This window comes from Protopterus annectens, chromosome 10.part0 (assembly GCF_019279795.1).
Source record: "Protopterus annectens isolate FY-2018-M chromosome 10.part0, PAN1.0, whole genome shotgun sequence".
NCBI classification, from domain to species: domain Eukaryota; kingdom Metazoa; phylum Chordata; order Ceratodontiformes; family Protopteridae; genus Protopterus; species Protopterus annectens.
In genome coordinates this window covers 1655517293-1655530350 of record NC_056744.1, presented here as the reverse complement: position 1 = coordinate 1655530350, position 13058 = coordinate 1655517293, and the positions used below count along the sequence as shown (strand labels likewise).

Sequence of the window (13058 nt, the reverse complement as noted above, 5' to 3'; positions counted from 1 at the left end):
TTTATTTAGTGTTGTCTTAAATGATTCTCAACATATATTGAAAGGGGTTCTGTACATCAGTTTTGTCCTGCTACTATTGGTCTTAAGGAGGAAACAGGATCCTTGTGTATCTTCGGAACAGCCTGCGTACTAGGTATTATAGGTGCTTCTATCATAAGATATCTGTACAAGTCCAAATTAATAGTATGACTCAATAAACAATCAAGAAGGGCATTATGTACCCTTTTAACCATTCGGTCCACTTCAACTTTACTTATTAACTTATATATATTGACATCATTGAACATACGCTTCATTGTTTCAACATAATATTCAGAATTCATTTTGACTATAGGACCTCCTTTTTCTGCTGGCCTAATGACAATAGAGTGGTCATTCTGTTAATGCTTTAATGCATTTTTCTCTGCATTATTCAAGTTATTTAACCTTTTGCATCTCTGTTTAGAATACAAAACTCTGTGTAGTTCATTTTCACATAGTATACTATAAGTTTCTAAAAAAAAGGATGGTTCACTGGCATAAACAAACTGGGTTTCATAAATGTTATGTTCTAGCCCCCCCCGATCCTTAACATTTTAAGCATTAAATTTCTAATAAATAATTTTGAGTCTACAACCTTATAAAAAGTTGTGTTTAATGTGAAAGAATAACGTCTGAGGAAGCAGTATTACAAAAACTGTGAAAGTGCTTACGTACTTGTATTGTATTTTATTTTATTTTAATATAATCCTAAGGAAAATGTTTTATTATATCTTTGTATTTGTAAAACAAACCGGAGAAGGATCCAAGTGGTCCGGTGCCAAACACACTGGTTGACTGCCACACAGTACTGTTGATTAAAATACTGTTTTAGTTGAAACAAATGCTTCAAATGAAAATGCAAACTTTCCACAGAGTTCAGTAAAGCAGTTTTTATTCCAACGACCAAAGAAAAAAACTGCTTTACTGAACTCTGTGGAAAGTTTGCATTTTCATTTGAAGCATTTGTTTCAACTAAAACAGTATTTTAATCAACAGTACTGTGTGGCAGTCAACCAGTGTGTTTGGCACCGGACCACTTGGATCCTTCTCCGGTTTGTTTTCCTTGTAACTGTGGTTCTTTCGTTTTTATCTTTGTATTTGTATTTACTATAAAATGATTGTCCTGGAGTCTACCATGCTAAATTGCTTTTGTTTTACAGCTTTTCTGTCTCACAGAATCCAGTGCAAGTCCCCTTTAAATGACATGTACTGGACGTAAGGAAGCAGAGTGTTTGTTTTTTCCTCCCATTTATTTACAGGGACAATACTAAGAGTATTACTCTGATTGTGGTGGTGAGTGTGATGATGTTGCTCTTTCACATTAGTGTAAACAAAGTAAGGTAACTAAATACCAGGGTTTTCTATGGTTGTCTTTTTGTAGTCCTATATCTGTTAACAGATCTCTCCTACATACTTTCTTAGGTGTCATTGCTGTCAGTCTGCTGGAGAAACCTTGCTTGATCATGTATACCTGACAAGTTACCTTAAAGAACTTGTGAGGAACATTAACCTACTTCTGCAGTGGGAGTGTGTGTGTGTGTGTGTGTGTGTGTGTGTGTGTGTGTGTGTGTGTGTGTGTGTGTGTGTGTGTGTGTGTGTGTGTGTGTGTGTGTGTGTGTGTGTTTTAATCTTGAATTTTGTAGATGTAGGAATGAACTCTAGTTGTACAAAAGCATCTTCTTTTATGACTCCAGTTTTATGTTTATAACTCTGACATTCACAGATCCTGGAAAGGTAGCTGTTCTAACATTGTATAATACACTTATCTGAATGAACAGTCACAAAAATAAATTGTGGCAACAACAAAAATTGTGTGACTTGTGGACAGGTTTAGTAAGTTTTTTGTTAATATATTCAACCTGTTTTTGCTGCTTTTCAGTGACATCCTTTGCAATGACTTTACGGACATTTTGATAGGCCATACCCTGAGTTGAAGTTGAAATAACCTTTTTATGCATACTTCTTTCACATATAACATAAACATTTACCTTTCATTTCTTCAATGATTGGCAATGTTCTGCAGTTACTTTTCTGTGTATATGTTGTCAGATTTAATAATGTTCTATTTTGCAGTTTGCAAGTATTTTTTTTTTTCAACTTCAGTAAATTATTTTCCTCCTTTTATTGTTGTATTGCTACCCCTTGTACTTGTTGTGCACTAGTGTAGTAATTCATCAAAACTAGAGTCTGTGACAAAGTACGACTTTTTCTCTGGGCTGTGTAAAAGAGTAAAGCATTTTCAGTACTTTTACAATGAATCCACCCACCTGTTATGGTGATTTTCAAAGTGATTGTGTGCTCCTTCACACAAAGGTATTGTACAATGTACCTACTTTACATATGTATCGTTTTCTTTCTCTTCTTTAGTGACAGATGCCCACAGCGGGAACATACATTTTAATACCGCAGAACTAATTCCATGTGCTACGGTGCAGTTTCTGTCTTATGCATGCTCTGCCTTAGTTCCAGGGGAATCATCCCATATTCACTCTGCTTGACCGGGACATACTGTGAAAAAGCTCTGCGTGTCCCTTTTCTTGAATAAAGTGCCTTTTGAGTCCCACCTTGATGTTGCTTGATGCAGTTATACTAAAACACTATGCATACAAGATTGTCTTCTGGCAAATCTTTGCTGTCCCCTTCTACTTACTGGTCATTTCCTTGTAGCTGAGTATTACAGCTTACACACCAATATGCTGGTATTTTACAGATCACAGTTTGATTGTCAATGTACTGGTATGTTTTGCCGTTCAGAATAGTCTCCTAGTTTAGAATCTGCTGAACACTTGTGTAGCCAGCTAAGTAAAGTGTTGTGCACAGCTTCTGTTCTGCAGTGCCTTATGTCACTCAACCTATTGTCATAGTCCACAATGTTCTGTGCTAAACTGTATATGTTTCCAACAGTGATTATGCATTCATTAAACATGTGTCAATTAGTTTAGTTTCAGCCACCACCCGAATCCACTTTGCCACAGCCTGACAATAGGCACCTTGAATGTAAGGGTGCAATGACTGTAAACAATGCAGTGTGATTAAGATAAACACAACAGGGATGATAGCAAAGCTGTTCCACTACCCATGTTATCACACACACCTGTGCACCAGCAACTCCTACTCGTGGCCAAAAGTGTGTCAGAATAAGATGGATGTGTATTAGCCATCTTATTTCAACACTCGTGCAGTGCGACTGCAGTCATGGAGTAGCTGTAATAACATTCTTCTTTTCTAAGTGGTGTACTTGTCTTTATTTGTTGGTGTACTTGTCTTTATTTGTTTTAATCCATCTGCTACAATTCCTGATCCTTCCTCCCCACACATTTTTTCCAGAGGGTAAAAGTTGTCCGCTTTGCTCCATCACGAGTGACTAAACATTGTCACTTCAAAACGCTAGTAAAGGTAAGATGTCAGAAAATAAACACATCATTTTGCTAGACAGAAGTAAGAGTATTTTCCAGTTTATATAGTGTTGCTGTATAGCTTACGTTCTTCATATTAAGATTATTTTTTCCAACTGTTAACTTTTAGGACTGTAGTTTTAACTTCTTATTTATCGATCATTCTACCTTGGCAAGATAGACTCATGATGTAAAACTGTGGTTGGTAGCAAATGTAAAACCTACACAATTTCTACTGTCTAGTCTAGGTCATGAAGGCTGAAACAAATTCCTTTTTGAAACAACATTGGAGGAAAAATGCTGACAACTTCAGGATCTGCTGCAGAGTAATGGCTGAAAATGAAAAAACTAAAAGTTTTATTCACCCCCCCCCCCTCCTTACAGCTGACTTTGATTGCCCATTCTCATTCATCAGGTCATCTAAAACCCAAAACATCGAATTTCATGACATCTAACACTACAAATCACAAGAAAATAACACCCCCTCCACATATAACGACACCAAACTACCAAACACACTTTTTACTATGTTTCTGCAGGGGGGCAAGCCCCCCCTGCACCCCCCCCCATGTGGGGGGGGGTCTGACCTCTCACCCCCCCCCCATAAATTAAATATACCAACTCCAAGATCGCACTACAGTGGCAAAATGTTTATTTCCTAACCCCACTGTATCAAGCCCTCCTGCAGAAAGGTAGTAAAAAGTGTGTTTGGTAGTTTGGTGTCATTATATGTAGAGGGGATGCTATTTTCATGTGATTTGTAGTGTTAGATGTTATGAAATTCGATGTTATGGGTTTTAGATGTTCTGGTCTCAATGTTATGAAATTAGATGTTATGGGTTTTAGATGTTTTCAAGGGGACCCGTGTGTATACATTGTTTTACAGTAATGTACCCTTTCATTTCCTTTTTGATAAATGTGATGAGATATTTAACTTTCACCTTGAAAGTCACCAGTTCATGCAGACTAGTCTGTGATTAAATTTTTCACTGGAGGAACCATCACTCAAGAGTGCAGTGAACCCCCTTAGTCTGGTGTGTAGTGTCATTACTGGAACATGAATGCAAGCACTTTGTGTAGGGAAAGAACAGATGACCTCTTTATCTTCGCAGTTTCAGTGGCTGTGTAGGTTATACTTTAAATTTGTTTCCAAATCAAATAAATTGTGCATCCAGGACCACAGTATATTTATTTATTTATTTAATTGTATTTTAGTTTTTCCTGAAGTTTCACAATGCAGATTGTGTATCATTTCCCAAATGTTGTCTTCCACATTTTGTCTTCTAGTGACTGCACTGAGCTTATTACCTGGCCTTTGTCTTTTATTACATCCTCCAGCTGTTTTTTTGAGCATTCTGTTTTGTAGAGAGCCGAACTATCAAAATGTATTTCCGAGAAGACATATGCCTTATTTGTGTTTTATCATAGTGCGAGAATTCTTTACGGTTCTGCTTTTAGTCATTGCTGTTCTGCCTCTTTAACCTTCGGTTCTTAGTTAACGGTGAAATCCATTTAGCCAATAAGCTGTTGGCATTGTTTGTGGCTGGCAGTATTTAATTTTTGTCTGTGATTATGTTTTTTTCTTAACTTCATTTTCCTGATGTTTTCTGCTTTAACTTAGTCAGTCATTGCTTGGGAAAGCATGGGTTGGGAGAATGTGGATGAAGTATGTAATGTTGATATCATCTAAAAAAAGGGAGAAAATGTATCCATCAAGGTCCGAGAATTTATTATTATTATTATTATTATTTGTGGGGGGGGTTTGTTTGTTTTTTTTTTTTTTTTGGGGGAAGGGGGATTCAGCTGTAGCACATATTTTTTTTACATCCTAGAACCAGCTCTCCTTGGGTAGCAATAGGCTACAGGAAATGTTGCAATGCAGAATGCATAGATCTGCTATATATAAAAATAGTTGTGGGGTCCTGGACAAGGTAGGATGCGGGTGTTTGGAGTCTGTATCTTAATCTAATCTGTAAGTAAATCGTTTTTTAAATGCCCATGGGGTTTTTATTCCCTATTTTTTTCTGTCACTTGGAACTATGTTCTCAGTTTAGCTTCTCTGTGCTTGTCCTGTTTTTGTTTTGTTTGTATGATGGAGCCCACAGCTGTTCTTTGCGTTTATTCCTCTTCTGTTCTTATAGTATGTGTTTCTACTGTTCTTAGAGTTCATAAATTACACACAACTTTGCCATATCTGTAATTGCATTAGCAGGCCTTAAAGTACACAGCAGTTTCTGTTTGTCTGTCTTTCTGGCTTTTGTTTACCGTCAGTGATAGCAGCAGTTGGTCCATCTTTGTGTTTTGTACTGCCGTTATATGTAAAGTAATCTTACTATTTCTGCAATTGCACTGTGGTTTTATGTGGTTTAATCTTCTTTTTTATGCATCCGTAGGACAAATTGGAAACTGCTTTAACATCCCTAGAATTCCAACTGAAAGATCTTAATCATTTGCAGGAACGACAGAAGAAAATCAAAGGCATACAAGTAAGTACGGAGAAGAATTGCTTTCATATCCCTGGAACCCAGGGAATAAATGGCATATGCATGGGGAGATCAGCTGTGGCCATCTAGTATTATTTTAAAACTAATTTTATGGCATGCGTTTGCTTTACTGGTTATCAGCGAGACGTTTGTGAGAAACCTGTTGCCTATACTTCAGTATTTTCTAATGACGTCTGTTCATGATGACAGGGTAGTGATGTAGAACAGGGCAACTGTTTCAAAAGTTCAGAGATTCAGGACACAACAATAAGTCTGGCATCATCTTTATAGAACTGCTTAAGGGTTTTCTACACAAATACGCGCACACACACACACACACACACACACACACAGAGACAGACACACACAGAGACAGACAGAGACAGACACACACACACACACACACACACACTGCTGACCTCCCCCACAGCTAACCACCAGGCTGCTGTCGGTACCCTTCCTCACTTTCCTTTTCCCAGATGCCCACCTAATCCCTTAGACCTATAGTAATCTGATACGTTTAGGGGCTGGGAAGAGATGACATCTTCCCCAGTGCAATGTCACCTTCCTTACACACATGAAGAGCAGCACCCCGCAGACATCTTGCTGGTATATTCCATAATATTAGTGTGGTAAATGCTGCATTGCATACCAGTCTTCACTGATAGAGCAGCAGTGCTAACTTACCCCCCCCCCCCCCCCCAAGATAGGCCAATTGGCAAAATGCTCCCTTTCTGACACATTTGTCTGAACCTGATTTGTACAAGGCATTTTCCATATGATTCACTTTAACTCTTTTGTATTATGACAGTATACCTCTGCATGGAGTTTGCATTCATTTACCCACAACCCTGCCACAAAGATTTGCTGCTGTTGCAGAGTAGCATTATTTTAAAAGGAAGAAAACTGAAGAGAGTTGCACTGCTAGAAATCAATAACCAAGAAGCAATGCCAAAACCAAAGACTGAGTTCCACAATTAGAATCCACACGACTAGGAGTGGTGGACTAGGAAGTCCTTGGTTTTAGGACGAAAACGCGTTGAACATATGTTGTGAAATAAAGGCGTTAATGTGAAACCTGGTTGCTCCTAGTCGTGTGGATTCTAATTGTGGAACTCAGTCTTTGGTTTTGGCATTACTTCTTGGTTATTATTTTAAAAGGAAATGTTTTAACATTTTTAGTAATCCCATTGCATAAATAACACTCCAATTCAGGTCTCTTTCTCTGCTTCCTTCAAGTCAGCACAGACGATTCGATAATTTATTGCACGTGTACATGCCAATTAATGTAGCAGTACATTCACCTGTACATGTACGGTACATGCCACCATAAGCATGTCGAGCAAAAGTGAAGAAAAGTGTCATGGCTGAATGGACAATATTGCATACTGAACATTCAAAAAAGTAGATTGTTAAAATGTACATTTAAATTTGTATTTAAAAAAAGTTACTGTTTTACATATGTTTTGCTGCATTTTGGGCTAATAAAACATTGGCCATTTTTTAAAAAAATGTTTCATTGCCGTACTGATGTGCATTTCAGACCAAACTTCTTGGTGATATATATCCGGTTTTATGTCCTGAATGAAGTATAGTGCTGGTCACAGTGAGGTAAAAAAGCTCGCTATTATGTAATACAGATCTCTTTTTTTATCTCTGGAGGTATGTACAATTCATTTCATAATACAAGGCCTGTGTACTACAAGCTCTCTTGAGCTAATCTGCTTGTAGATCTTTTCCTTGGCTCATCATAAATCTGCTTACCAGTCCCAGGGTACCACACAATTACATGTTGCAGTAGTAAGTAAATAATTAATCATGGACTTGATCACAGATACATTTCCAAAGTCTACTAGGCCGCATGACACTTCCTGCATCACAGATCATTTTCTCAATCACACAGGCCCACATAGGTTATTGTGTTTTACAGATGTATGAGACATCCTGTTTCTTTGATTTCTATACCTTGGGCCTGTAGAACTATGTGAGCCATTCCTAGGGACAGGCACATTTTCAGCTTTACAGACAAAAATGATCTGTAGTACAAATCTATTCTTCAAACCTGTACACCCACAAAAACGTTCTGCATCACAGATGTGCTTTCTGCCTCATAGACCCCAGACAAGATACACATATTCAAGGCTTGTGCATGAACCCCATTAATCTGCATGAGCCATTCTCCATTAAATGCATATACCTCAGACCTGTAGACCCACACACTATGTTCTGCATCATCTGTTTGTTGTTCAGCCACACAAAACTATAAATCATTCTGTATTACAGATGTATTTCTCCATACATGTACACACAAAAAAGAGCTTTTCTGTCACAGGCCCATTCAACATGACACATCTGCATGAACTATTGTATATTTTCTCCAGCCTCACAACACCACAAAAGTAATTGTGTCCTACGCAAACGTCACTGAGGTTTAGGTGTGTGTGTGTGTGTGTGTGTGTGTGTGTGTGTGTGTGTGTGTGTGTGTGTGTATGCACATTTGTATGTGTGTGTGTGTGTGTGTCATAATTCTCAACCTCTTAGAGCAAAAAGTCTGGACAAAGCCTAAAATGATGGGGGGGGAGGGGACAGATTTTAAATATTGCTCTTACAAACTTAGAAAGTTGATAGAATAATAAGTTTTGCATTAGCATGAAATTTTTGAAGGATGTGGAGTCTTAAACTCAAATATTTGTCATTATTTAATGACTTCAGTCCTAAGCTATTTTCCAGAAAGGTGCATATTTTAGGAGGAACACACCAAAAATATGAGGCGAAAATTTGGACATTCTGCAAAAATCTGTACAGTTGAGAGGTATGAGCGTGTGTATGTGTTCACTAAGGTCTAGTTTTGTGTGTGTGTGTGTGTGTGTGTGTGTGTGTGTGTGTGTATGTATGTATATGTGTGTATGTATGTGTGTGTGTGTGTATGTATATATATATATATATATATATATATATATATATATATATATATGTATGTATATATATATATATATATATATATATATATATATATATATATATATATATATATGTGTGTGTGTGTATATATGTGTGTATGTGTGTATATATATATATATATATATATATATATATATATATATATATATATATTCCACTACATGATGTTTAAGGTATTACAAAGTGAAGACTCTAGATAGGCTGGGTCTTTCTTAAATATTCCAGTATATTCTAGGGATCATTTTGTCCTGGTGGTTTATTTCATCATTCTACCAGAGAGAACTTTGTATGCTGGTTGCCCATGTCTCGGAGCTTGTTCCCAGCCCTGAGTTCAATGGTATTACAATCCAATACTTTTCCTTTGTGCCAGTGGGATGCCCCATGTTGAGTTTGTTGCACAACGAAAATGTGTGGATGCAACTGATGTTGTGGTGTATTGCAATTCAGCGTGCCTCTTTCTACAATTTCTAGGAGGATGCATTTACTTTGGAACAGTACATTAAAAAAGAATTTGCAAAACTGTACCAGTTTCTCCAAAACAAGGAAGAGAATCTCATCCAGCAGCTCAAGAATGAAGAAGAAAACATTCTGAGCGAAACAGAAGAACATCCTGAGTGCATTAAACATGATGCTGTTGCCTCTCACGTGGCAGTGTTTGATGGTAACTTGCAGCTCAAGACTAAGCAGCCAGCGATTCTGAAAGAGTTGGAGGAAAGTTTTGAATGGATTGAAAATTACGGTGTGGGTGTTCAAGAGACGCATGACCGTAGTATAGAACTTGGACAACTGGATTCTGTTGGTTTGCTAACAGTAAGTATACTATTTTATTTCTGCTTGTGCATGGTTTTTGTTCTAGAAAGTATCCTGTCATAACAGCTAAGGTACAGAAACATTATAACCTAGCAGCAGTCAGTTTGTGCAGAGTAATGTGCTTAATCCTGGCATCAGCTCACAGTGGACGAAAGTTAAACTTCATATTATTTCAGAGGATTCAGGTTGTGGAGTAATTTTTTATTTTGAGTTACTTGTTTACATTGAATTCAATCTGTGTGGATGTGTCAAAAGATTATGGTAAATGAATTTGCCACATAAACATTTTGTAGAGTAGCATTCATTTTACAGTGTTAACTGTAATAATTTGTCTATGAAAACAGCGTTTTCATTTGTTTTTACTTAGAAAATTAATTTGTATTCACAAAGATGAATATAAATAGTTTCTTGCAACAAAATATGTTAAGAAGTAAAAAAGAAAAAGAAAAAAAAAATCCATGCCATTTACAAACTTCTTCCCCGAGTTCAATTCACTGTTGCAGTATTCTTTCCTACAGTTTTTTTAAAGCAAACGGTACTTGCTATAATCAGTATTTTTCAACTAGTTTTAGCAAAGAGGTAGGGGTAACATGTCCAGTAGCTTTTCCAGGACAGAGTGACCAATTATCCCTATCAGATTTCATGGACATCTTTCAGACTGCATTTATTCATCACATCCCCCGAGACACTTTTTGAAACCCCTTCTGAAGGCAAAGGTCAAGAATCTGGTCTCCCCCAGATGCAGTGGCCATCACTGGAGCCAGGTCATGGTCCCCCACTGCAGCCATTCCAGTGTCCCATTTACATGGTAACTGGGGAGAGACAGCCAAGAACACTACTTTCTTTGATTTAACACATTTCAGATTTTGTAGCACAAACACTGATGGTCATTGGCTAAACAAAACAGTCCCACATTGAAAATGGTTTTAGCATAAACAACAGTAGACTTCTCTTCCATTGAAACTTGCATTCATTGAAAATTTATTAAAAATGCAAGTGACCAGTGGTGGATTATGTATTCATTTATATCCACACACATCTCTCAAACCTAGCAATTGTAGCTACGTAGCAATTCTAGCTGTCTGTGTCAAAAATTATTAATGACCATAATAATAATCAAAGTCACTTCAAATTTTTCATGTAAATACACAGTAGCCAAAGTATTGCAACTTAATTCACACAGACACACACACACACACACACACACACACACACACACACACACACACACACACACATGCACGCATGCACTCGTCCTGCAAAGCTTGATTAAAAACTGTTTAAAAATGACCAGATGATAAGCGCATAAGGTATGCTCACCCAAAGACTGCTCCCCACCAGTAGTTATAGCCACCTTGTTGACTCTGTACACTGCTTATTGTTATGAAGAAATAAATTACATGTTTTTTATTGGTAGCTTGGAATGAACATGAAATTGTATAACATAACGATTATTAGTACCATACCATAAGATTCAGCCATATGCAACACAGTTTAAACAGCAGAATATTTATGAGAGCATAATAAATATTAACCATCTGATATCTCTGCAGTATCTGAATAATTCCACATTAATGAGAACTTTTACTTTATCCAGTGGTTGCTGGTGGTAAACTTTGAATTTCAGTGCTTTATCTACAAAAGCAATGCCTGCTGCCGTTAAGGAATAAATTGCATATGATACATTAAAAAATTGGTGTGCTGATGATATGGCCATAAATTTTCCTGAATTAGATCAGCTGTGAGATAGGGAATGGCTGGCAAACAGTGACAGCAACTTTATTAGTGACCAAGCATACAGTCCTGGAGACCATTAGGGAGTCTAGCCCAAATCCCCAATTGCTCCAAAGCACTGTCTGGTTAAGTGACTTTGCTCAATGTCACACAGTTGGTAAATTAAGGTGGAAAGATTCAAAACCTGCACCTTTTCCACAGTAAGCAGCTTATTAACAAGTTGGAGCTTCAGTCCTCTGTGCTAACTGCTCGAGCAACAGCTTTTAATTAAATGCTGAAATCCTTTACAACTGAATCTTGTAGAGAAGGTGGTATGACAGTAATATGCAAAAATGATTACATAATGGATGCTGAAGGATCAGACCATTCTGATCATCACTCCAAAATAATGCAGACTGTATGAACTGACAGATGTCAACCTCTTTGCATTTGTGGAGGGTATAAACATGGTGCTGCAAAATATATTACTAAAATGTAACGTGTTTATAGTAAATAAACAATCCAGGCGTATTAACAAATTCATTTGTTCTTAAATGTAATGAATAAAGCAAAATAAGTAAAAACAATATAAATGCTGTAGCAGCTTTTATTCAACAAGCCATAAGTCATACAAAAATGAGACATATTACTGTATAAAATGTACTATTTTTTTTTTTTTTTGTGGGGGGGGGGGTGTGCGTCAAATAGTAACAGAGTCTCATACATTTGGGAGAACTATCAAAGCTTTACCTCCCAGCAATACAGACTTGCGAAATCTGCCTCATCTTCCCCCAACGTCTCCCTCCTGAATCATGTGAATCACCCATCCCTTGTCCATGTCATCAAGCGTAATACCTCCTGTTCCTCTGGCACTTTTTCCTGTTGAACCCAGCCTTCCATTAACCAAAATAAGCACGGTCTTCGGGCCTTGTCTGGTACCATCTCCACATTGATGTTCAGCTACAGATTTCCATATTCCCAGAACAGTTTGAAATCCTAGCACTGCCACCAACTGTGTGTGTATTTCGTCCCTGTTCTCCTTTCACTTCCAGCAGTGGTCTTGTTGCAAGATTACTTTCTGCAACAACACTGGTGTCTGTTCAGTCTCCTCTCTGAGTCTTAGGTTAGCCACACCCCTGTGCATCGCCATACATACAATCCATATCTTACTTTCCCACTCCTTCCCCCATTGGTGAGTGTTGTTTCTGCCAACTTGTAAATGAATGTCTCCACATTTCATTGGGAAATGTACGTCTCCTCTTGACACTTACTGCCTGCATGAAAAGGCCATCCACTGCCTTAACTTGCATAAACTTTAGTTGTTCCCATTTTCATGGTCAAAATGCTGTACCACTTTAGCCCACGTTGTCATTGTCTCCTATATTTTCTCTGCCTTTCTGTCAACCTTTCCTCCCCACTCCTCCCTCAGCATCTAGCCTGGAGTTGTATTGAGAGCTGTTCCTTCACCCCACCTTCCACACATGTCCCATCTTCATCTTCCCATCTACACACTCTTCCACTGCTTTTCCTCGATTTAAGCTTCAGTTTATTTTCCCACTTGCTCCACCACCATGCCTTGCTCTGCTTTTCCTTAGTCTTGCCATTCACATTCCTTGTTCTTCCTCAACCCCACTTACCCTCCAGACCACTTACAACACAATTTCTACTCTGAACA

General features: G+C 37.7%; 1 protein-coding gene across 1 annotated transcript in view; it reads left to right on the top strand.

Moving 5' to 3' along the window:
• Nucleotides 1–13058, top strand: part of LOC122813862 (zinc finger protein 880-like) — a 140022-nt gene that overhangs the window by 22474 nt on the left and 104490 nt on the right. The window contains exons 2-3 of the mRNA XM_044086400.1: nt 5810–5902; nt 9332–9670. Coding sequence (XP_043942335.1) covers nt 5810–5902; nt 9332–9670 — 432 coding nt within the window. The remainder of the gene's footprint in view (nt 1–5809; nt 5903–9331; nt 9671–13058) is intronic.